General features: G+C 35.1%; 2 protein-coding genes across 6 annotated transcripts; one reads left to right on the top strand and one right to left on the bottom strand.

Moving 5' to 3' along the window:
• On the top strand, positions 1–15,460 carry LOC147481272 (putative cellulose synthase A catalytic subunit 8 [UDP-forming]). Of its 5 annotated transcripts, none has more exons than XR_015207001.1 (11): positions 1–377; positions 590–782; positions 1,844–2,110; positions 2,542–2,887; positions 4,099–4,236; positions 4,337–4,462; positions 4,551–4,763; positions 11,039–11,458; positions 11,548–11,898; positions 12,051–12,137; positions 14,583–14,718. XR_015207001.1 is itself a non-coding variant. In XM_086581536.1 (10 exons), the coding sequence occupies exons 2-10, from the start codon at positions 631–633 to the stop codon at positions 15,162–15,164; spliced, it is 2,595 nt and encodes an 864-aa protein (XP_086437662.1). In that variant the 5' UTR covers positions 9–377; positions 590–630; the 3' UTR covers positions 15,165–15,460. The 5 variants fall into 5 exon arrangements, 3 of the variants coding, with proteins under 3 accessions (XP_086437662.1, XP_086437663.1, XP_086437664.1); XR_015207002.1 differs by having other exon boundaries at positions 12,042–12,137; positions 14,583–14,634; XM_086581536.1 differs by lacking the exon at positions 12,051–12,137 and having other exon boundaries at positions 9–377; positions 14,583–15,460.
• A 2,790-nt stretch (positions 15,461–18,250) lies between these two features.
• On the bottom strand, positions 18,251–20,882 carry LOC147481271 (transcription factor MYB61-like). The gene is made up of 3 exons (XM_086581539.1): positions 20,016–20,882; positions 19,776–19,905; positions 18,251–19,693 (listed from the first exon to the last, which is right to left on the bottom strand). Exons 1-3 carry the CDS (start codon positions 20,146–20,148, stop codon positions 18,616–18,618), a joined length of 1,341 nt encoding a protein of 446 aa, XP_086437665.1. The 5' UTR covers positions 20,149–20,882; the 3' UTR covers positions 18,251–18,615.
• Positions 20,883–27,109: the final 6,227 nt, after the last annotated feature.

Here is a 27,109-nt window from a genome sequence, read left to right as displayed (position 1 = left end):
AGTGTGTCATGATAAATTATATGTATAGAACCCTCTCTTTTAATTAAACTCTAGTTAATCAGAGATTGTGGATGTTTGATGAGATGGCTTAGAGGGCTTTTGGCTCCTAGGCGATTAAAAGCGAATTCTCCATTTTACATATCAACAATTGTTGTTAAAATACTCGCCTAACATTTGTACCTAGGACTACATGTCAAGCGGGAATATAGAAAATTGAGGGCACACGAGAACTGAAGAATTCGCCATGCTTTCCGGGCGTATATCTCTCTCTCTAGAAGAAGAAAGAAAGAAAGAAGACCCAGTCTTGTATTTCTTTCCGTACAACCAACCAATGCACTGGGTGTCTTTTTTTACCAATTCTGAAAGCTCCATTTGACGTAAGAATGCATTTTTTACTTCCTGAAAAACTCATTATTTAGGTGTAGCAAAATAATTTTTCTGATACATTGTCACAAGTATACCTTTTTAATTAAGTGATCAATCAGATTGAGAATGTTTTACATGTTTGTATGAATTATATTATTGCTCATTCTAGGCAATTGATTAATATCATCAAGGTATTAGTTTTTAATGTTTTTTCAACCATTAGGCAATGCGTCATCCCAAATATGTCATCCGGAGTCAGTCTTTATGAGCTTCAAGTCTATTCTGTGGAGGGAGAGGCTTTCTCAGTGGAAGCTAGCAAGACAACAGTTTTTATTTCAATTTGGAAGCCAAAAGGAGGTACCTGATGCAACTGATTGTGCTTCTTTGGAAGAGGTGGAGGTTCACCAATTAGAATTGTAAGGATTTTATTTGTTTTATATTAAATTTTATCAAAAAATACATTGCTTGGTTTCTACTTGTTATGCTTAATTAGTTAGATCATCTTGACAATCTGAGCATGGTCAAACGTGTCGGAGCAGGATGAAAACAAATGTAATCCTTTGCCTGGGTGTAAGATTGGTCCATTTACTTGTGCTCTACTTATGCCATTTCCATACATTCTTTTCTTGGCTGAGGATCCTAATTTTGTAAATCAACTGTTTGACAATGTTATAATCTTCATAGATAGGACTTAATATTATAGAGTTTTAAAATTCTTCAAATATAAGGTGGGCTGAGTATATTTACAATTAACCCATGTAACATTGAGACTTAATAGTTTCATAGAAATCCATGTACACACCGACATCGTAGCGAAGCACATTAGCACCCATTGATGGAAACAATGTCATGTTAGACTTTTTTCTCCCAAAAGAAGAGGAAGAAGATAGAAGAGTTAAGGAACAAGGATAGTACTGACAAATACCTTTTTACTTCCTCCAGAACTACTCCAGATTAGTATCTTGAGAAGTAAGACACCTACAAATCTACAGTGGATAGGGAAATAAAGACCCAGGCAAGGAAGATATTGATGAATGTTACTTCGTGGCTGGAGCTCTTCCTGTGGCTTTTATTGCTAATTGTGCTATCGTTACACATGAAAGTTAAATTTATAATGTCATTAATTGAAATTTTTTAATAGCTATAACTTTTGTGCTTCATCGCATTTCATCTATTGAAGGATAACAAGTTAAGAATATGAGTGCAGTTCTTGGTTTATGCTTTATACAGAACAAATGTGCATGACTTTCTTTTTCTTGAGTACTTGGATTCCAGTATTGAAATTTTGAAAAACACTTTGGTTCTTCATGAAGTGGAAGACAGAGCATTTGTTACGATTAACTAAATTCAATTCATAAAGTGGACCACAAAGCCTTATTTGACACTTCAGATTGGGAAATCAAAGAGTTGTTTAAGTAATGTTTCATTTGAGTCTTGTACTGTTATATTTACTTATTCATTTTCTTTTTATTCCTAGGGATAATGAAATACGATTCCCACTATCAAGAAAGGTGCCTGTGCCTTCATCAAGAATCAATCCTTACAGAGTTATCATCCTCTTTCGTGTTGTAATATTGGCGTTCTTTCTTCATTATCGACTGACCCATCCTGTACAAAATGCATATGGGCTTTGGTTAGCCTCGGTCATTTGCGAGGTCTGGTTCTCAATATCTTGGATTCTTGACCAGTTTCCTAAGTGGCATCCTGTTTGCAGGGAAACATATCCTGAACGCTTATGCTTGAGGTGGAGAGATTTCTGTATCTGAAAGATGTTTCTTTAGTAGTTAACCCTCTCTAATTCTCCAAAATAAGAGGGACAATAGCAAGAATCTCCCCCTGCAGTCACCTGTCTGCAGCGAGTGAAGGGGGCCAATGAACACCATTAAATGGTTTCAGTTCAGTCTGTGGACCACACTCCAAAGTATAATGTCATATAGTACCTAGATTTTCTGTTTTACTCTTTTTTCCTTTTTCGGAAATCTGTATGAGTTCTACAAATATTGATAGTCCTTAGGGGTCAATGTTGGCCTAGGAGATGTCATAATCTGGAGATACCATTCTATCTCCCTTTGTAAAGATGGCTTCTGCCGTCCTCTCGCCTCTTCTCTTTGTTGCACATTTCTTGTTTTTTAATTGAAAGAAACTGTATCATGCGAAGATTATTATATATTTCAGGTATAACCAACCAGGGAAACAGTCTGAGCTCGCTTTCATAGACGTATTTGTTGGCACTGTAGATCTTTTAAAAGAATCACCTCTTGTGATAGCCAACACTGTTTTGTCGGTCCTTTCTGTAAATTATCCATCTGAAAAGATATGTTGCTATGTTTCGGATGACAAGGCATCTTTGTTGACGCTTGAAACTCTTTTAGAAAGTTGCGAGTATGCTAAAAAGTGGGTGCCATTTTGTAAGAAGTTCAGCATCGAGCCTAGATCTCCTGAAAGTTATTTCACACAAAAGGCTGACCACCTGAAATACAATATATTCCCTACTTTCCCAAAGGAGCGGAGGTTAATAAAGGTACAATAATTTTGTCTTAACAGTAAGTTCTCACAACCCCATCATCTCCCTTTTATCCGGAAAAATATAGAAACTAACAGTTACTGTTTCTTTATTGATTTACCAGTCATCTTACGTAAAGATTTGTAAAATTTGTTTTGGAAAAATAGTTTTTAAAGTTGGAAGAAACTCTAAGATACCCAATATTCTCTCTATCAACTCAAGTTAGAGGACTTGGAAGATATTACTTTCGCAGGCTCCTTAGTCTGAGAGGTAACACACTGTTTCTTGGTGCCTTTGTGAATATGAGCATGCATGGGATGTTTCTCCACCCTCAAGAGCTTTCATGAAGAATTTCTCCATGAAAGTTTCCCAATTGCCCCCCTTAGTTATTTTTTCCGATAAATAAATGTTCTTGGGGGTTGATAAAAGTGCCCACTCATTCTCGTATTTTAAACTAAGTTTCCCAGTTGCTCCCCTTAGTTAATTTTTCCGATAAATAAATGTTCTTGGGGGGTGATAAAAGTTCCCCTGTATTCTCGCATTTCAAAAAAGTTTAAACTAAAAAGTGGGTTTCCCATAGGAATTTCCCTCATGTGAATCATACACACTCTCAGTGTTTAATTGACCATGGATAAGTGTCTTCTGGAGATCATAGCAATATAGACTTTGCCAAGAAGTTCGGATGCTTGGCTATGTTGATAAGTCTCCGAAATCTTTGCTTTCCTTCAATCCATGCTGGGGCGTCCTTGCAAGATTTCTGATGGAGGATGAGTGTGCTAAGGGACAACGTAGTTGGGGTGTACTTTCTCAGTAGTGGAACTTATTTTTTAGATTTAGCAAGTATCAATTCTTACATTTTTGTTTCTTTTTGTTTTTGTTTTTCCTCTGTTTGTAAGTTGCTTAAGCTATTCCTTTTATGTTTCTGGCGAGAACCTTCAGTAGTTGGACCATCTCATATTTTGACAGGCAAGATTCGAAATGAAATGTAAGATACTGAGATCTGTTATGAGTCAAAGTCAAAGTGGTTTTTCGCTTTATGGTTTAAGTGAGTATCTGGTCTAGTAAAAATGTGATTATTTTTGGGTGTCATTGCATGTGATGTTAGAAAAGTATCATCGAAAATGATTTATGCTGTTATGTTTCTTTGCATGTGTAAATTGTTTTTCTTTGAAGTACGTAAGACGATATTGATATTATTAAACAGAGGTTTTGTACCATATCATTTGCAGAGACACTATGAGGAATTCAAAGTCCGCATCAATAGCCTTGAAGCAAAATTCAAAAATGTTCCTTCATATGGTTGGACTATGAAAGATGGCTGTCCGTGGCCTGGGAATAATACTGGAAATCATCCAGGAATGATACAGGTATTCACTTAGATTTATTTAATGTGATTCACAAACATATTGTATACTGAACTCTTGTTTTATGGTGGATATAGTAAAAACAGTTTTCATTTATTTTCAGATATTACTAGGCGCTGGTGAGTCAAATGACAATTACTGTGAAGATTTGCCACGTCTAGTTTATGTATCCCGTGAAAAGCACCCTGCTTTCCAGCACAATGAGAAAGCAGGCTCCCTGAATGCACTGGTACACTATGAAGTACTGGATCAGTATTACTAAGAATATAGTGAGCAGGAAAGACAAAAACAAAGGGTCTCATTGTTTATATCTTCAGGTCCGAGTTTCTGCACTTCTTACAAATGGAGCTTACATTCTAAATCTTGAGCACAATCAATATATAAACAACAGCAATGCGTTCCTTGAAGCCATGTGTTTTATGATGGATCCCACCACCACAAACAAAGTATGCTATGTCCAATTCCCTCAGAGATTTGATGGTGTTGATGCAATTGATCGGTATGCAAACCATACGACAATCTTTTACGATGTAAGTAGTTTCCTTTCACCATTATTTAGTTTCTGCTAAACCAATACTTAGTTTGCATGCATCAGCCTGTATACATTCAAATGATCTGAGTAGTATTGATGTAAATAAATCGCAAAAGCTATAAAGAACACTAGTTAAACTCATATAAACCCTAAATCACCTTTTGGTTTTAAACTAAACCCTAAACAGAAGAACTTTTATCTACAAATTGAAACATAATATTCAACAAAAGAGTTTAGGAGTGCATGCCCTTATTTAGAAGTGGGGATTTCTTGCTAGCTATGAATCCAAGACAAAGGAAGAAAGTAATGGTAAAGTAGACATAAAATAGAAGTATAGGCATTAAGGCCGACATGTGAGGAATGGATCTTGGGAGAATTCATAACGTCTTCATGTGCGCCACATCACTTGTTGTGCAAGTAATCTGCATTGATATTTGTTCATATCGGTAGATGTGTGCCTCCCCATTAGGGGTGGGAATTTGGCCCTAACAACCCTAACCCGGCCTTAACCGGCCAAACCCTAAGCCTTATGAAGCCTTCACAACTAAAGCCCTTACATAGTTTAGGGCAGGACCGGCCCGGCCCTAATGCTTTATTATAAGGCAGGGCAGGGCTAAGGTTCTGAAACATAGGACCAACCCTAATTCAGCCCTCATTAGCCCGACCCTCACCAAGCCCTAGTTATAGTTTCACTATAAATTCACATACTATAATTGCTCAACTCATTGTTAAATGTTTTCAATTAAAATAACATTGTCTTTTGTAATTTATCACATACTATATGAGTACTTCTAATAACTTGTCTTATATCATAAAAACTTGTAAACCTAATTGTTTCTATCTCACAACTCACAACTCACAACTCACAACTCACAACTCCCCATCTAACCTAGCCGCCAAGAAGAAGAATGAGTACTAGGCACTAGCCTAATGAAAAATAGATTGACGTCAGTAAAAGCTCATTCCAAACTCTTATTTATCTTTGTGCTCTTCAATATTAAATGTAATTTTGGTGAGATTTGAGTATAAGAAAGAACAGATTGATGTCAGTGAAAGGTCTTTCCATTGATGTCAGTGAAAGGTCCTTCCAAAATGTGTCTTATACATTTTAACGATAATTTTGAAATACAAGTGTGAGTCTCTATGTACTTCAGTTTATTAGATTGTGGATATGCATTTTAAATTATTGGACTTATCAGGGATTATTTCTAGATTGGTTGTTATTCCAATTTCAAAGTGGTGGGACTTTGAGTTTGCAGATCTTTGTAAAAATTTTGTAATATAAATGAGTTCTAAAATTGATGCAGTAAAAAGAAGAAAATATATAAGCTCGGCCCTAAAGCCTTTAAAGAGGGATTAGGGTAAGGTCAGGGCTGGAGATTTAGACTTATGACCTGGCCCTATGCTGACTTTAGGGTCGGGCTGGCCCGACTTTAATATCTTAAGGGCTTTAAATGTTGGCCCGGCCTGTTTCCCACCCCTACTCCCCCATACAATGATATATAATATATTACACTAAATGGAGGCGAGGCATTCAAACATTTCATTCTGGAAGTTTGACACGTCACATTTGTTTGTGTGTGTGTGAACTAGGTAAACTTCAAAGAGAATAAGTTTTTTTTTTGTTCTCTTCCAACAGATACCTACAGTTTCAACCCAAGTTACATTGACATGGATATATGTAGTGTCCGACACTGCGAAATATCAAAAATAGAGATATATCACTTACAATATGTGTGCATGTGTGTCCGACACGGACATGTGGATACCTATCCGACATGGAGCTTTTTTAAAAAAAAAAACTTGTCCATGTAACATAGGTTTCAACTACGAATGCACCTTTGTTAAAATTTAATTGTTTTTTTATTAACTTGTACTTTATGGTTTGTGGTAGCAATCAGCCTTTTTCTTGCACAAGTTTAAATAAGAACATTTTTCTAGTTTATCTCCTAATCTGAATGGCATCGAACATTACTCTTGAACAGTTCGAATGTGCAGTTTAGTATGTATTTATAAACGTAAAAACATAAAAAAGTGAAATATGGTTGGCTTGTATTTATTAATAATAGGGAAGATACACATTTTATTTATTGATCATTAAAAATGAAAATATATTACTGCCAATTAGACAAGTATTTTAGGACGTGATATCCTATAATACAAGCGATACAAAGTACAAAATAGGAAATTTTAAGCTGAAACTATCTACAGAAAGAGGCTAACACATGGGATGTGAGACACCAATCTACGCAAAACCAGCAAAGTATCTCCATCTGAGTACAGAACTCCCGAAAGGGTATCTCTCTACTCCTATATCATTGGCAAAGGAAGAAGTACCCTTTGATCGAGAGAATATTCTCCTCCATTGGCTGAGCTTTGCCGTCAAAGTGTCTCCCATTCCTCTCGAGCCAAAGGCCTCACATAATAGCAAAGGGCAAGATGCTCCACAACCTACTTCCCTCCGAGGAGTGAACTCTCACAGTGAAACTCCGGATGAATTGTTAAAATAACACCAAACTCTTTTTCCGATTGTGACTAATGCACTCCTATCAGATAAACACGAAAGGGAAAAAGTTCAAACTTCTTTTCCAATGAGATCAGCTAAAAGGATCTTATTTAAAGACGCAAACCACAAGAAGACTTGAGAAAATTCCAGTCTTTCAGATAGTTGTGCTTGGAAATCTGGGATGAGTCTAGGACTCTAGAGCGTTAGGACAATGAGAGATAGGAGCAAAGGGCATAATAGAAGAATGTGGTGAATCTCTCTTTCTTACCAATAGTCCATATCCAGCTATTTCTACTTGGTGTAATAGAAGGAATAACATCCAAGGTATCTGTGGCAAGAAGACTCACAATATCCCTATCTTCCAAAGCATTGTGAATGCCTAGGTTCCATCTATGTCATGTGAACCACAAAAGCGGCATGTGTATTGTACTATTGTGAAGTCCCGACACTAGATGCCGACGTGCTGGTAAGTGAGAGTGGCATATCAGCTTTTTAAAGGAGAGTACCAAATACCAATGTAACGTACTTCTTTCGATTTGCAACACTATGAAATTATGTTGGTATGCACGCTTTATCGTTTCAAATACATAGATACTTTTATCTCCACATTTTAATTTCTTTCTGCTTATAGGCTACCTTAACCTACTTTGATCCTACTTCAATGAATTTTTACCTTTACCTAACAACAAAGAAGAAAAAGAAAATGCGTTCGGATTGATAGTGTTTATGTTTCGAATTGTCAAGAGGTTGAGCCAATTTATACCTTGTGTTGTTTGTTTCAGAATTTAAAGTAGAATACTAGCAGTTAGAGAGTATTATATATATTGTTGAGTTTTATCTGATATTAATAATGTTGAATTAGCATTTAGATGTCATTGTGATATCATGAATTTTCCTTGTTTTTCCCTTTTCTTCTTCATATTCTTTGTTACCTCTTTCCATAAATCCATACAAACTTGAATGTCAGTTTTAGATGTTTCTCTATCTAACGATGTGTGCTCATGAGTCATGAGGTAATGTGATGTATCTTGTTGGCGGAAGCTTCAACAATGGATGAACATCAATAAGATTTAATAAAACAAACACCTAAATCTAGGATTTAAACCTTCAAACATGAAGAACAATTCACAAAGAATTAATAATCAATAATAACCCTCTAACAATGAAGGCCTATATGTCTTTATATAAGAAAACAACTACTAACCCTAATTGGAAACCAAATAGGAAACTATAACTATCCTAAATCCTATTCCTAATTGAATTAGGAAACCAAACAAAATAGAAACTACTAATTAATTAATAATCCATACTCATACATCATACTCCCCGGCTTGAAAGAAACTTGTCCTTGAGTTTGGAGTTATAAAAATCCATCAACGCACAAAAACTCTTCATAATCGTATACGTCACCCTCCCCGGGTTGTAGAAAATTCGGCCTCAAATTTTGGCTTTGTATCGACTCACAAAAGTAATAATACACCACGATTTCACGTTCACGTCATCCAAAATATTCCATTGGAAAGAAAATTGAGACTGCCATCCGTGAAATATGCACTGATTTCCTTTATACTTCCATGGAGAAAAAGGCACCACTAGATTAGAAAGGAATGGATCCATGTAAGAATCTTGGAATAACTTCATATCACCAAAAACAAGATCACCAGGAATCAATACATTCTTATGTTGTTGGGGGGTCAACATAGGATGACATACGTTAGCAATTTGGACAGATTTAACACTGATAAGAACTCCCCCTGTGTCCCAAACTATGAAACTAAAAGTTTTTAGTGGAGACTTCATTATAAACTTATTGCAAAACAGGCTTTTGATATACAGAAATAAAGCATCTATTGAAAAACACTGGGTTGTGACTTTCAGGCAGACATGTTTCCAAAGAACGAAAGTTTTGACATCTCATACTGTTCCAAACAACCTGCTTCAATTCCATTGCTTTGGCTACTCCAATTTGCTTATTTTGTATCATCCAGTCCAATGGAAAAATAAATTCAACACCATTACTTGTAGAGAATCTAGACTGTATCCTTGGCACTAGATGATGAGGAGCTACCGAAGCATCAGTTTGAACTTTCTTTACAGTATAAGTCCTAACAAATTCATCATCTCCATCCCCAATTTTCGCCAGACGTTCTTCTTTTCTAACCAAAGCCTTTGGTACACATTGAACTACTTTATCTTATTCACACTCTCGCAAAGATAAACGCTTGGATGCCGGGATTCCTACCTTGTCTTTATCTATGTCGTTCCCACTTTCTTTTTGTTTGTCAATAGATTTATAGATATCAACTGAAATTGAGAAAGAAGTGGGTAGAGTGGGACGAAGTGGATGAACAGTAGCACACAGATCATTCGAACTGAAGTGAAGTGTCACACCGATGGCTGATGGTTTTGATGCTTGGTTTTCTCTTTATTCTCAAAATCTTGTTTCTCACAAACTGGAGCAGATGGTGGTGGGTGCTGAGTTACAACACTGCTGCGAGCAGTATGAACTTGTTGATGACGATCACACTCGAAACTTTGTACAAGTGGTCTTACAGAGTGAAGAACCTTTTGTTTTTCTTGGTGGTGGTGACACTCGTCAAATTCATCTGGTGTGGTGTGCTGGTCCCGTAGATTTTGAAAAAGAGGCAGTGGGCAGGTTGTGCGAGAGATTTTTCGGAACAAAAGATGTTGACATTGTCGCTCTCTTTCATAGTCAGGTGGTGGAGGAACTTCCCAAGCAGGATCAGAACAACTATTTTTTCTTTCTTTAGATGATTTACCAAGTTGATCAGGAGGAGAAGGTTGGGGAGTTTGCCTAACCAACAAAGATAAATTTTTTTTGTGGTGGTGGTAGTGACAATTTTTAAGAGGGGAAACACCATCCCTCTTTGTATGGTCGGAATCGGAATCATACATTGATTCGTGGGAGGAAAATTCGCATCTCTTCTCTGACTTGAATTTTTGCCTCAAACTAACAACCAATAATGGAGGACGGGAAGGAGGTTCATACCTTCTTGAAGGAGTAAAACTCTTGCGGCAACTGCAATCCATAGTAAGTTTTCTCATAATTGTGATCAGCATGGTACATCGACCCATGGAAACTTCGATGATCCGGCAGCGGTAGTAACTCTCTTCTACTTCTCCTACGATACTCCATGATAATTAACCAAGAAAATTGAAGATTTTTTTTTTTTTTTTTTTTTTTTTTTGCAGTGAATAGTGTTTGGTGATACAGTAACCCGCGGTGAACAATGTTTCTTGGAAAAAAAAAAATCCCAAAAATCGATTGGCTTTTGATACCAATTTGATGTATCTTGTTGGCGGAAGCTTTAACAATGAATGAACATCAATAAGATTTAATAAAACAAACACTTAAATCTAGGGTTTAAACTTTCAAACATGAAGAACAATTCACAAAGAATTAATAATCAATAATAACCCTCTAACAATGAAGGCCTAGATGTCTTTATATAAGAAAACAACTACTAACCCTAATTGGAAACGAAATAGGAAACTATCTAAATTCTATTTCTAATTGAATTAGGAAGCCAAACAAAATAGAAACTACTAATTAATTAATAATCCATGCTCATGGATTTGGCTAGTGGAACTTTTTACACATTGATGTGATTATATTTCTTAGATGCTTAAACTTTTTTCGTTTTGTAATTGTTTTCTTTTCTTTTTTTCATTTTCCACTGAACACTTTATTTCACTTCTGTTTGTTGATTCTGAGCTCCCTTTTAATTTTGTTTTTTATGTGGCAGGCCAACATGAAGGGTCTTGATGGAATACAAGGACCTCTTTGTATCGGATCAGGTTGCTTCTTCAACCGGAAAGCTCTATACGGATATGACCCTCCATCCGGAGCAAAACTATGTAAAACGGATTGTTGCGACTATAAAGTGAGAAGGTCTAGTGACAACCGTGGTTATTATTCTCCTACTCATGTTATAGACGAGGACATCTCAAACTTACTAGGAACAGAACCAAGAAACCTTGAAAATGAGTTTCCTTCTGTCTTTTATAGTTTGGAGAGGTGTTTTGGCCAGTCTAGAATTCTGCTTGCATCAGTTCTTGTTAATGATGATAGATTTTCACAGTCTACTACTCCTGATGAGATCCTTACAGAAGCAATATCCGTAATCAGTTGTGATTATGAAGAGAACACTGCATGGGGGCGAGAGGTAATAGCTAAACCATTGTATCTTTAAATGAAGCTGCTTGAAACCTGACCTAAATTTTAGTGTCCCCCTGTTTCCCCCCTCAATGCAAGATTGGTTGGATATATGGCTCTCAGACCAGCAATATTTTGACTGGTTTAAAAATGCACAGTCGAGGTTGGAGATCAGTATATTGTATGCCTGCTCGCACTGCTTTCAGAGGTTCTGCACCCATTGATCTTTCTGATCGTTTAAGACAAGTCTTCCAATGGGCTTTTGGCTGCATTGAGATTCTGCTCAGTTCGCATTGTCCAATATGGTATGGATATGGTGGACAGCTAAAGTGGTTGGAGAGAGTTGCTTATATAAATACCACTATATCTCCCCTTACATCCATCCCCTTGCTCATTTACTGTACTCTACCAGCCGTTCTCCTTCTAACCAGAAAGTTTATCATTCCTGTGGTATGTTTTGCTTACAACCATAGATCCCTTACATCTATCATGTTTCATTGCACGCTATGCATTAATCTTTTTTGGACTCAAATGTTTGTTTGCACATTTCTTTTTTAATTATTTTAAATATGACTAAAGAAATTGATGTTTAGTATTGTTAGGTGGAAGTAATGAAGTGAAAAGCGGATGGTAAGAGGAGATAGCCAAGTAGAGAGTGGAGATGACAAATTGGAGAGTAGAGAAACTTGGTATGGTTAGATCTTTATATCCTAATAAGTTACATGCTCACTTGCATCACTTTTGGAATCCACAAGTCTAAAGTTGGAGAAGGTGATTGGAAAGGGAGTGTCAAAGCGAAAGTGTTGTACTTTTTTCTTTCCTAACAGATGTGAAAAGTATAAATAATTAATCAAAACTTATGTTAGTAAAGGTGGCCTACTATAAATTCTAAAGAAATGGAAAGGAAAACAAACAACAAGAGCAGCAACCACACTTTCTCATCTCAGAGAGGAACCAACTGAACAAAAGTGACTGAAAAGGAATATCCTGCATCTCCACATGAACTTCTGCCCGAAAGAACAGGTTGACCCTTTATAGACATGATCACCTCCTCCAAAGAAGCTACCTTCCCCTCATAGTGCTTTTTAAAACTATTATATACCAGTCACTTGATAAGTACTCACACAGTTACACACATACTTGTAGTCTTGTACATGTATATACCCCATCAGTGACGTGCCTTCCAGCACTCTTGCTGCAGTGAACCCACAGAGCCCGTAACTTTGGCACCTTTTACTACTCTTCAGCTCGCCTATGAGACACATACAAATTCTGCATCTTATTTTTCGTGTTAATTTGGTTGATAAGTGGCATCTTTGTCCTTGTACTTTCTCTTGTTTTGTATTTTCCCCTTGTTGTATTTCTCTTGTATCGTGTATGGTATCGGCTTTTAGTTCTTGTAGATGGAAAACTAGAACCTCACAACATAGTGTCTCATCTATTATGTAGTTTTGTTACTCTTTGGAAATGAATGAAATATATCTTTTACTAGCTTAAAAAAAACAGTTGTTCAGCGGGATATCTGCATGATGCACCCCAGACCTAGGGTTTAGATACCCTTAATTAATTTCAGTCCCAACTTAGTTTCTATTTTCATTTGTATTTTTAGGGATTTTTAGGAATTAAGTTTAATTAGGATTATATGGTTATTTAGGCTATATCTATTTTAGGGTACTTTTAATTAAGAATTTCATGTTTCTATTTCCCTTAGAATCGTTTTTAGGTTAGATTTCCATTTATGAAGTTGTTGTATGTTATAAATCGAGTGTTACGCCTTTTGGCCAAATTAGAACTGATCAATAATAGAATTTTGTGTGTTTAGAGAAAGGGTTTTATAATTCTTTGTGTGAGAATTGTGCTATTTGCATGGAACGAGGTTGTTGAACCCAAAAAAGTGACATACTGTGGAAATAGGTTCCAAAGTCATATGTATATACGTGTGCATCACTATGATGATATATATAAGAAAAAATTGTTGCACTTTACGGCTATGTAACATGGAGGCACCAAAGTTCAGAAATAATAATCTGTGATACTTTATATTTCTGACTTTCAATCTTGTTCCTGTGTCTCTTATCCCGAAAATTGTTTTCACTCTCTGTTCCATACGCACTCCTGTAGTTGTTGACTATTGATTCTAGGAGAAGATTGGTTAGTGGGTGGCCTCGCCTATGCCAAGACTGTCAAAATAAACTGTATAAGCAAATTTAGCACATCTTGGCATGCCTTTGGCACTAAACGAACACACTCATACATAAATTTGATATTCGTCTCATTTCAAAAGTCTGAGCTAAATGTATTTTATAAAAAATAAAATAAAATAAAATAAAAGTTGTGCCTTTCTGGAAATGGTAGCTAGATTTTACAGCAAATCTTTATCCGTCCCATGTCCAGTCTCTCCCGCCACATTTTCACACTTTATTTATGGATAATATCATTGCTCACAACCGCGTTCAGGGTATATAAGATTTGAGATAAGCCATCCTTTTTCTTCGTTATTATTTTTTTATTTTATTTTATTATTCTTACAGGAAATTTCAATCTGATTTGTCAGACTGAAAATTGCCTTTAATTTTTGTATTATGATAATTCGTGATGAATATTTGTGTAAAATATAACTGAGCAAAATCTATTATTGAGATACCATGCTATCTGTGTTGGTGTGTAATTTTCCAGTTGTCTATACTCTGTTGTATGCATTTTTCATCTAGGTTATGGAGCTGAATTTAATTTTTAAATATTATCTCTAAAAATGTAGCGGAGGTTGATTGGAGTAATGCAGTAAGTAGTGTCGCTGATAGTGCTTCAGATGAACATTTTTTGTTTTGTTCTTATTTCATTCAAATTGTTGAATCCACTTGCCTAAACCAAAATAAGTAAGTTCTATTTGCATCTTCTAAGTTATAACCCTGCTTTCTTAGTACTTACAGCCTTTTGTATGTCCATTTGTTAGCTGCATATCCCATTTTATTCATCCAAACTTCTTCATTTTTGTCCTATTCTTTTTTTTTTACATTTGTAAAGGAAACAATTACACTTATATATCCAGTCAATTATTCTTATCACAAGAAAAAATCTCAAAACTTGAGAATCCAGTCATTATTCTTATATATCCATGTCTATTTCCTATGCAGGTTTCCAATGAAGCTAGTATATGGGCCATTCTGCTCTTTTCATCAATTTTGTCATGTGTGGTTCTTGAGAGTAGGTGGAGTGCAGTTAGAATTCAGGAGTGGTGGAGAAATCAGCAGTTTTGGGTGATTGCTGGAGTTTCTTCGCATTTATTTGCTCTTTTCCAAGGTTTCATTAAGGTCTTGATGGGGTTAAAAATCAGTTCAAGTGGAACAACGATGAAGTATGTCAATGATGACGCTGGGGAGCTGTACCGGTTCAAATTGACATCACTTCTAGTTTTGCCAACCACATTGATCCTCATCAACTTGTGGGCAATGGTTGCTGCAATGTTCTTAGCAGCCAGCAGTGGTTATTGGTCTTGGGTCCTACTGTTTTGTAGGCTCTTCTTTGCTTTCTGTGTGGTTGTCCACCTCCATCCATTCTTGAAGGGATTGTTTGGTCTCAAGCGCCGTATTCCAACAGTGGTGGTAATTTGGTCTCTTCTTGTGGCATCGTTGTTTGCTCTATTCTGGATCCGCGTGAGTCCCTTCACTACCAACTTCCATGGGCCAGATCCTAAAGTTTGTGGCATTGCCTGCTGATACGGCATCTGCTTTCAGTTATACTTCTCAAATGCATCTTCTACAGTCTACTGATTTCAAGTTGCCAAGTGCTGACTGAAACAAAGATGCCTTGATTGTGTTGTCTATTTACATGAGAATATAAATTATTCGTCCTGGTGTTACTGAATGATGTGAGACAGACTTAGTATACTCAGGTAACTTCAGGTAGATGCAGTTTGTCAGTCTTGTTCTTAGGCATTTCTGTCAAGGGATTTAATTTGTTGGATTGTGTAATGACAGGCTCATTGATTCTTATATTAGAAGTTTTCTTTTCACTTCTTTCTGTATTGATAGGTTAAAACTGGTATACTGTAGAATCGGTATAATTCCTTAATTTGGACATGTCCGAGGTTTCTAAGTTCCTGCTTGCTTTCTAGTTTTCTATGAAGAATTCATTAACTGAAATTTTTACGTTAGTTTCTCCCTGTAAAATATTGCTTGGTATCGATTTATTTGAGTTGTTGCTGAGATTGTATATATTTTCTAGGAGAATTTTCTCTTGTTGCATATATTATCACGAGTTACCCCCCTAACATTTGTCAGTCATCAATTGTCACCTATTCGGTGTTCAATTGATGCACTTGAATGGAATAAAAAGAGATGAAGCGACACTGAAGAGTCACGAATGTGGTGATTTGGGAGACTTTGTTGTACAAGTAACAAAATCTCCTTTCAATCAGCCTTATCTATAGCCCCTTGCAGGCTTAAAGAGTTTAAGACTTTTAGTTATAGTTGCATTCAATTTTTTCTCTTGTGAAAATAAGATTTCATATTTCATAGTAACATAAGTATAGACCGAAGGTACTGCATTGCAGTGGGGAAGAGAGAGACATGGGTATTGGTGAGAAAGGAGAGAGGGAGAGATGGGTTTTGCTGAATCAGGGGGGTGGGGGGTGTACAGACAGAAGACAAGTTCGCTACCGCTCACTTGATTATAGGCGACCAATAAACCTTGTTTCTGCAATTAAAATACAAACATGCCTAAAAGCAAGTAACGTTAAAATCTTCCAGGAAATAATTAATTAAAACCTGAAATTACTAGGGGTTCAATACCCAACCCATTAGTTCTCGAATTCAACTTCAAATTGGACCCAATTGGGATTTAGCAAACCCGATAATGGATACTGTAGTCCATTTAGTTAAAATCCCTAATGCAAGAGCTTGGCCATAAATACAGTGACAGTGCTTGGAAAAGTGTGATCTACAAGTATACTGTAGTCCTCAGATGCTTTGTTTCCTTGTTTCATACATGTATCCCCTACAAAGTTGTTCATCTTAGAGTTGTGCTCTCTGTTTAGAGTTCAATCCAAGTTTCCTTTACGTTATGCAATACCCTCCATGCTCTTCTGGGAACTTGACATGATTGAACATACACATCTAAGGCTCTAAGCTGAAGACAATGGATGCTAATGAGGTATTACTAATTAGTAAACTGTGATGGAGGCTGAAAACTTTATCAGTAGCTAATTAAGTGCTCATACTATTCATCCAGGTAAGCACTTGAGCTTGTCGAATTAAAATATTTAAGTCAACCCTTGCATTCTACTGCGGTTCTTGTTCTTTGTGTTTTTTTCTTGTGTGATATCTCATAAACTAATGGAAGGATCGGATAAGGACTTATGGGATCCAATAATGTGGTTCACATGCTTTCACATATACAACAAATAAATAAATGCAATAGTTTAAGTGGAAATTATAGTTTAAATAAGCTTATATATAAAGTAATGAATGAAATAGTTCATGCTACGAGACATACAATTCCTGTAGATGAAGAGACTTGTTTATATGTTGTATATTTGTATCACAACTCTCCAAATATATATTTTTCCTATATTAGGAGAGAATTATAAGGAGTGTATGAGGTTCTATGATGCATCAGACATGAGACATGGTTAGTGCGTTCCTCGACCGGAATATAACTAAATAAATTAGAGAAAATCTAAATACAGTTGATAATACTGATCGAGTCGTAATCACTCATGGAATAACATCAACAAATGTCTTTTTCCTAATATCAAGACCACAATCTTAATTGTTTTCCATAGATAACAAGTGCATGTGAAGTGGCATGCCTCTGCATGTTCATTGTCCACCCCAGTAAGGTAATGCTAGCTTTTAAGTAGATTTTGCAGTTCGTATGAAGAAAACTGCGTTTAGGAATGACCTTCAATATAGTTTGATGCTTTGCTAAGAATAGAGAAAAGAGGGTCATTCACTTTCATCCTTTTCTCTTCAAATGTAATAAGTATACTGTTCTAAGAAAACATACACATCAAGAAATTTTCAAAACATCAGTGTCAAGAGGTGGACGTAGTGTAGGGCCTAAACTTGCATTTTAAGCACAATGAAATACACCAATTCCTAAATAGGTAAAGTCCCAGCTCCAGAGAAGGGAGTATCATGCACAACACCAATGAATGTTGATGCCAAATTAATTTCGAAGAAAAATAATCTATCTCAACCACCACTTTCCCAATTCACCATTCAAATAACTTCTATCTTTCCTTAAGTTGGAAGTTTTTCCTGCTTTAGAGGTATTTCTTTAACATAATGCTAGTTCCCTAAGCAAACTATAAGACATAGGGCTCTGTGGCCCTTGGCAGATCGAGTCACTTTCATTTGAATTGGACTGCTTATTAGGTGAATTACTCCATAGTTATTATGGAGCTTTGCTCTTTTCTATTTTTTGTGCTTAGCCTAGCACTTCCTTGCTTTCATAGTCTTCTTAATCAAGTAAAAGAAAGGTGTCGGCCTAGATGGAATAAACCAAAGGAAGACAGCTATAACTCATGTCTTCAATACCATTTTTAATATTGAAGGAGGGAAGTGACTTCAAATTTAAAAAGTGAAAAAAAAAAACATCTCTATCTCTTGGGACAAAGATAGACTGTTATTTAAATATTTGGTATTTCTCTGAATGATTCATTGGAAAAAATACACATGTCAGGTTCCTAGATTCCCAGTTAAAAAAGGATGAGTAGATATTAGTTAAAACTGAGACTAGTACTCAGACTAAGGATATGAAGAAACAGAGAAATGAGAGTAGCACTAAAGAAAATGAAATGAAACCAAAATCAAAATCAAAATAAAAAATTAAAGTCCTTTGAATGTTTACAGCAAGAATTACATGATTTGAATCCAAAGCAAATGAAGCAGAGAAGAGTGAAAAAGGAAGTGGAACTACCCTTATTCTGCAACTCGATCAATCCCATTCGTCGAACAAAGAATGCGAAATGAGTTGCTTTCTATCACAAATATTTAGAGATGAAAGCAAATTTTTTTCAATCAGGCCTATTTACAAGAGAAAAAAAAAATCTATGGCACACACCTGTAATCAAAATAAGCCATTATTCAAGCCTTTGTTTAAAATGAAAATTCTGTAATTCTTTGTTTCCCCCACTAATCAGAGGCTTCACATGTTAAATACAAGCTAAAGTTGTCCAAAAGCTGCCGCAATTCTTTGGAAATCCTTAGCATATATATCTGATGTCTGTAATTGTTGGTGCTGCTGACTTTCATGCCATGTAGTACTTGAACCATCAATTGTGAACTGGGCTTCTGATTTAATCTCATTGCATATACTTGGGTGGGGGGATTGACTTTGTGTAGTGGCTGCCATTAGGAATGGTGTAGGGCAATATTCAGACCATTTTATGTCATCAGGTTCCCCTTCAATGGAGTAGATTCTCGATTCTTTATCCGCCACATTGCAATCTGTCAATCCCCAAGAGAAGACACTGTTCTCAAAGAATGAGGGGTTGCTTTGTAACTCAATACCGCTACTGTTTCCGCTGTTGCTTCTGCTACTATTACTAGAAGTCCCAGCTTCCCAGTACTGGCCACCGCCGACGTTAAAAGGATTAGGCCCAGGATTGTTGGAGGGAAGACCAATGGATGACTTTGGACCCAGTGATGTTTGAATGGTGGAACTTGATATGGATGGAAGAAGGCTGGAGATTGAATTGGAATTGAATTCATTATTCATCTCAAAAGGTCTGCAGCTCTGATTATACCAGAGAGATGTGTTCTGACTTGCTGCATTGGACCCATAATTCAATTGCTGAAGAGGGAAATACTCCATAGAGTCTGAAGGCTTGCCAGTGGTAGTGGAGCCTCTATGAGAGTTTATGAACCTATCTAAAAAGAAATCCTTGGTAGGTGTGACTGTCGCCGAGCTGCTGTTGTTATTGTTCATCTTAGTGCTTGAATAGCCGTCAATTGTAAACCAGTCTGAAGCAGCTAATGGCGACTTGGGTTCTACTACCACCGACCCTGAATTCTCTGCCTTGACGAGGTTCATTTCATTTGACTCCTCTGAGGCTTTAAGGCTAGTGGTATTATTGTAGGTGCTTTCAGTTTTCTCCTCTGCATTTTCAACTTCTGAAAGAGGTTTATGAGTATTTGGGTCAATGCCTCTCTGCCTTAGTTTCTTCTTAATGCAAGAATTCCATAGATTCTTGATCTCATTATCTGTCCTTCCTGGTAACTGTGCTGCAATCTGGGACCACCTGATGAAGGTCCATAGAAGCTTTAGAATTCAACACCAGTACAAAAGATAATCTCTTGAAATTAGCGAAAAGGCATATCTACCTGTTGCCTAGAACTGCATGGAGTTCAATTATGAGATTTTCTTCCTGCTGTGAGAATGTGCCTCTCTTTAAATCAGGCCTCAAGTAGTTTATCCACCTCAACCTGCAACTCTTCCCACACCTTTGTAGACCTGCAGAAGATATTCCATTTGAGGAAAGAGAAACATATTTGAAATACTACTTAACTATTCTCTATGCTATGCTTGCTGCATTAGTTAAAAAACAAGATAACTAACTATACCTGCTTGTTTAGGCACAGAACTCCAACATCCATGACCATACTTGGTAATATGCCTCAAGAGCTTCTCATCTTCCTCTGGAGACCAAAGACCTTTCCTCAACTTTTGCTTGTAACAACAAGAATGTCTTCCCATTTGGAGTGCAATTCACTAGCAATGTCGGCGCAAACTTCGTTGGACTAACAAAGTTGGTTATGAAGAAGAGGTGAGTTTTCAGCAAGAGCAGGGGAGAGAGAGGGGGTATGAGTGGAGTTTAAGCAGTGAGGATGATGGGAAAAATGTGGGGAAGAAAGTTTGATGGGAAGGCTGAGAAAATGAAGTAGCAGCTTAGAAAAGGAAGTGAATTAATAGAAGGGGGGGAGTCTCAAAAAGAACCTCAAAAGAGAGAAGTCCTAGTCAGGGTGATTGGAATTTTGAGGTTTTGGTTTTTTATTTTTTTTCTTTCCTGTAGTTCCTTCATATGTGTAAGGGGAAAAGAGTTAACTATCTGAATTTGTAGATGTCTCATCAAAGACCATGATTAATGTATACTGCATAACAGTGGGGCTTCTATACTGATATTTTAGAAGAGAAAACACAAAACTTTAGATGAATGAGAGCTTCACTCCTATTGATTCCCAAAGTTAAAAAATAAAAAAGACCAGTAGTTGTAGACTTGTAGTAAATGGTAATATAAGTGATACAGCTAGAGAAAATTAGTCTACAAGCAAACCAGGCAAAATTTCACAGTGGGCCTCACAAGACTTTGTATTGGTTTTGAAGCAAAATAATTTTTCAATTAAGTCAGTGCTAATATTCCAATAAAAAACATAGCCACAAAATTTATATAAAGGGAAGTTGGGAAGGGAGACAAGAAATGGCCATGCATAGCTAAGTTTTGCAAATATGGTATGTGGGAAAGGCAATAGAAGAGACTTTATAATTCTTAATTCTTTTGTTTCTGGAAGGAAGATAATTTGAAGTACATAACTCTCACATATATTTCTTCTGTCAGAACAGTTCCAAAGTGATGGAAATTGGTGTACCTTCTCATCTTTCAGCTTTAAGGGTAATTTTTTCAACATCATGATGACTTTGAAAAGTTTCATTATTACGTGGAAAGAACAAATAAAACTTCGTTGATATTTCGTCACCTTCTAACAAATAACATAAGAAAAGTTGCGGTCCTTTTTCTGAAAAAACCTTTCGAGTTGACCATTCGTAAAACACCTATTTTCTTTTTTCTTCTCGAAAATGCCATAACTTCACCTAACCAGGTCGCATTCGTTAAATTGGAAACCCAATTGAACGGGGAAGTGAAAAAGAGTTCAATCTATATCTATGTATCTTAATATTAAAGCTCTCACAAGTAGTATTTTTTGAGCTCTATTAAAATTTCACGTCATTTTCTATTAAAACGATAATTTCTCTTCTATTTGAAAAATAGGAATTTCTTCTATTAAAACAAATTTTAACACTTTTAATTAAAGCGGGAATCATTCTCCTATTAAAACAGAATCTCTCTCAATTGAGAAAACGGGTTTTTAAAACTTAATTTAAAACAATTTATTAGAAAATTAAAATGAGTTAGCGACTAAAACGGTAGTCCTAATTTTCTAAAAAAAATATAAATATTTTCAAAAAATAGCCGGTGCGTATGCACGGGCCTACAAGCTAGTCTTAATATTAAAGTTCTCATAAAAATATTTTTCGAGCTCTATTAAAATTCCACGTCATCTCCTATTAAAACATAAATTTCTCTCCTATTTGAAAAGCGAAAATCCTTTTTTACAATGGGAATTTCTCTCCTATTATAACTGGAATTATTCTCCTATTAAAACAAATTTTAGCACTTCTAATTAAAGCGATAATCATTCTCCTATTAAAACATAATCTCTCTCTCAATTAAAAAAATGGATTTTTAAAATTTAATTAAAATTTAATTAAAAATAATTTGTTATAAAATTAAAACCGGTTAGCGACTAAAACAATGGTCTTATTTTTCTAAAAAAAAAATCTAAATATTTTCAAAAGTGCCGATGCGTATGCACGGGCCTACAAGCTAGTTTACCTTAATTATCCTACTACTATTCTCAATTTGAAATTTCATCCATTTTTCAATACTATAAAATATGAGACAAATTATTTTGTACAATAGTACATTTTGAAGAAAAAAATATCTAACTAAATTCGAAGTTGATATAGAAATTAAAAATCATATTGACATTGGATTTAAGGTTGTGTTTGGAACCTATGCAAATTTGCGATTCAAGGGCATAGCTGGTCCAAAATATCTACCCAAAAAACTCAGATAAATCTTGCTTACTGGTCGGAGAGGATAAAAACAAGCTAGAATCGGTCAAAACTTTATTCCCGTTTCACAAGACTTCACCAAAACTTGAAAAGAGACATATAACTCTTCCAAAGTCGAATAGGTTTCATTCACCAATGACTTTTACATATTTTCACATTTTTAAAACATTTCATTTTACATAAAAAAATAATAAAAATAAATAAATAAATAAAGTTGGCTCGAAGTCCTCTCTCTCCAAGTCAATATTTGTTACAATCATATATGGACTGGCTACATGTAAACATTAAAAATTAAGATTATGGGAGAAAACGAAAATGTGAACAGGAATAAAAATCGACATTAGCTATTTTATTTGTTTCAATGATTAGAATGTACATAGGCATGATTAGTTCAAAGTTATTCTCTAAAGTTCAATATCTAATACAAACAATAGAAAATGATATAGAACTTAAAGACTAGTTAAAATAATTCTTATTAAAGGTTTGTTTTAGTGTTTTCTATTGCAATGGACCCTATACATTTTTACATTTTCCCCTTATAATAAAATTGTAATCCTTGCTGTTTCCAGCTTCCCCAGGGACCCATTAAAATAAACCAGACAAGAGTTCAATGGCAAAACAAAAAATAAAAATAAAAAAGTAAATGTTGGAATTCAAGTTATTAAATACTGTGTTGGAAAGTCGCCCCATATAATTGCCCAAAACATAAATAAAATATTCCCAAGAAAAAAACGAAAAATTGAGAAGAATATGTTAATTATTTATAAAGATTAGTTGTCATGCCTATCGCCGCCTTGAACTGCGAAAACTCTCGAATCTTGCATTTGTATTTTTTTATTTTGAAGATGAAGGAGAATCGATATTGTCTAAAGGATTTTTATCAAGTTATAAGACACCCTAATATAATTTTACATATAGAAAACCACTATAATGCTCAGAATACAGGAACATCCCCTAAGTTAAATCAGCCTAATGTTTGTCATCGAATTTCGTGGCGATTCTACAGGTTCACTATTATCCAAAATTCAATCTAATTTAGAAATGATATCCCATTTCTGACACTGTAATGTTAATATGTAATTCGCATATAAATGATATATAACTCAGCTACAAAAAAAAATTAAACAGTGTTGGCGTCAGTTTTCGCTTTTACATTTTTTTGGGAAGGGTTTAAAAAAAACACGTAAACAAACACCAAATATTTAGGACATTTATAAATTTTAAATTAGTCTAATTTTTTTTGTAGATATGATTTTCTAACTATTTAAAAATTTAATTATCACAAAAAAATTATTCAAATCTAAAATTTGTAATCGCATCAAATCTACTCGATAAATTAAAAATTGTAGAACGTTTATTTTTGTGATTCTCGATACTATATTTGGCAAATTTAGATTATTTTGGAACCTTTTCCTTCACATTTTGTTGATAAACTCAGCGTGGGCCATGAGGCTAACACGGACTGATGTTGCGTTCGGTACATTTGGATTTCGGTCCCTGACTACCGGTCAATGTTTACAAGTAGCCTAGCCATTTTGCATGTGACCCGTCTGCGCACACGTGGAGTCTATGTCCCAAACCTCAATTCTACTTCAGTACCAAGACAACGATCACTGACCAGTACAGTGACAATGATTAGAGAATTTATCCTGGTGTTCTCTTGAAAATGTTATGCACGATGCATGTAAGCGTGTCACAAACTAACTCCCATAAATTTATTTGACGTTGTGAAAATTCTGACACTTCATAAGTTTCAAATATTTTGCCAATAATCTTGTGAAATTTTCATTTTCCTTTGCTTCAAAACATGGAGTAGAATGTACATTTTACATCAACTAGGAAGTGCCACGAGTTCGAAAGTGAATGGAGCCCATGAAAATTGGATAGTGGAAGCTTTTGAAATAAAGGTATTGGACCCATTTCTCGTCCCACCATTGTACTATGCAGAGACATTTTGAATCACATGATGGAATTTAGACAAAGGGAGGAGAACGTTTATATCACTTCACAGATGACTTCAACACAGCTCATACTACACAAGATTGTGAGTAGTACTTTCTTCATTGACGAGGCCAAAAATAAAAAAATAAAATTCAAAGGAATGACTCTATCCATTCATATATCAAAATTGGGCCCTTCCCCTAAAAAGAGTTTAAGAAATGATTGGAATATGTTGTTGTACACTTCTCTCTTCCACCGACAGTGTCGAAAAGGTGGAAAAAAAGCTTGAGCATCCCGGTGAACCACTCCGCCATCATAACAATAACAATTATATAAAAGCATTCATTTATACGTTTATGCGGCCTTGAGATACAAACGGTTTGCCGGTTTGCCTTGCCTGACATACAAATTACCGCACCAATTATATATGACGTGTATGTATCTCATGGCCGCACCACGCAAGCATAGAGATGCATGAATGGAAATTATCACTCTTTTGACAAGAAAGGGTTCCCTTCAATTCAAGGTATTCTCTCCAGTTTGCATGTCTGTCGTCTCCAGTATCCATTAAGGTTTGCGGAATTAGGATGATTCATATTCCAATGGGTGGACCAACGAACCACAGTCCCATCAGCAATTCTGTTATCGTTACCATAACAACCATATGATTTAATTTAATCAAGATACTATTAAGCAAATTGATTCAAAAGATTTAAGCAGTAGTTTGTGCACACAAAGCCAGAAACAAAAGTTGTTTGTGCACACCAAATAATGATGCGTATTTAAAAGAAAATTAACTAAATGTCAAATTTTTGATGACCATGAATTATATATGTACTTTATAAACATACAACATTAATATGCAGACACTAATATATAGAGTGGCGTCCCACCTAGATTTTTCTGCCATAAATCATTCTCATCTTACAATCCAAACTACGACCTGAAAGGGACTGTCAATAACTGATCAATGATAGGCAACTGTCATAGTTAGTTTACCATTAACACTAAGAATGTCCTCCATTCATGGTGCAGTTAATTAATAATAACACTTATTAATGGTTTTAAGTTTTAATCTTTGAAACCAACGGCTATATATTATCATTTGTTTTTTCTAAGTTTAAGTTAGCAAATTGTATTAAGAAAAGAATAGCTATATATTAACAGGCCGGCGTGTTGCGATTAAATTGGTGCGGTTGAATGTTCTAATAGGGTTTTATAAAGGCACCACTTATTTTATCAAGGACTGCCCACACCCAAAATAAAACCAAATGGACCTTAAGACAAAATGGGCACCACTTGAAAATTAAATAGGCACCACTTAAGATTTTTATTTTTTAATATAAAAAAAATTGTTTAATTTTGATTAGTTTGGTTTTATCTTACGTTCAATTAAATCAAAGCGTCTTTTCAATATTGACAAAATTCAAAATTTCAATCATCTTCCATAAAATTAAACGAATGGGTATATTTAAATGCACAATTGAATAATTTCATTAAAAGTTTTGTTTTGATTTCAACTGTGATAATGTGGAGAAAAAATTATGGATTTGATTCATAAATTATTATGATACTTATTTGTTTTCGTGTTGGGGTTCTTCTAAATTTTGATAAATATTATAATTCAATCATTTTTTTTTAATAAATCAATGAGTATCTTCAATTAGTGATAAATTTTATAAATCTTTCTTGTGTTGATTTTGAATATTGTAAAATTTCATAAAAGAAAAATTGTGTTTTGATTATTAATAAATTATTTTAAACGATTATTCTTTTCATACCTAATTCTAGAACTCGTTTGCTTTGTGATTAGTGTGTGGTGCCCTGCTTGGTAAAATCAGTGCATGCTGTCTATACGAGAACCCTAATAATATCGTCGTCAAATTTAGTTTACAACATGTGGAATTGTGGATGACCTTGTCAAAACCAGTTTTTTTAATCACAAGTTTTCTAAGCAAAACAATCAGGATATTTTTTTGCTCAGTATCTACCCTAACAAACTCCCCATTGAAATAGTTAGATAACCTATAAACAATTGCTTCATATAAACCAACTACGAATTTGCTTAAGTTTTGTTTTCATGTCATGACGATTTAGATTAAACTAGCATCCCATCTCAAATTCAATTCCCAATATTTATGTATCCATTAAAATTTGTCATGTCATCTTGGGACCTTTTATCAAGCCTGCAGGTGCTCGACAAGCTAAGGGCAAATCTATATCTTAATATTAAAGCTCCCACAAGGGGTATATATTTTTTGAGTTCTATTAAAATTTCACACCATCATCTCCTATTAAAACGGGAATTCCTTCCTTACTAGAAAAAGAAATTCTAGCACTTATAATTAAAACGATAATTCCTCTATATTGAAAACAATAAGAAAATCTAGCATATCTAATTAAAACGAGAATTCCTCCCTATTGAAAACAATAAGAAAATCTAGCATATCTAATTAAAATGGGAATCCTTCTCCTATTAAAATGGAAATCACCCCTCCTAAATTAAGTCAACTATTAAAATGGGATCTCTCTCCCAATTAAAAAACGGGTTTTTAAAACTTAATTTAAACAATTTATTAGGAAATTAAAATGGGTTAGCGATTTGATAGAAACTTTTTTTTATATCTATATCTTAATATTAAAGCTCCCACAAGGGGTATTTTTCGAACTCTATTAAAATTTCACGTCATCAACTTAATAGTTAACTTAAAATAGGAAATTCTTTTCCTTTTAGAATCCAACTTCAAACGGGAATCTCTTTTCATTTTAAAACCAAAACTCAAATAGTAGCATAAAAACTATTTATTTCCATATTAAAATGGGATCCCTCCCCCAATTAAAAAACGGGTTTTAAATTTTAATT

This window comes from Coptis chinensis, chromosome 8, assembly GCF_015680905.1.
Source record: "Coptis chinensis isolate HL-2020 chromosome 8, ASM1568090v1, whole genome shotgun sequence".
NCBI lineage: Eukaryota > Viridiplantae > Streptophyta > Magnoliopsida > Ranunculales > Ranunculaceae > Coptis > Coptis chinensis.
This window is presented reverse-complemented; position numbering and strand designations above follow the sequence as displayed.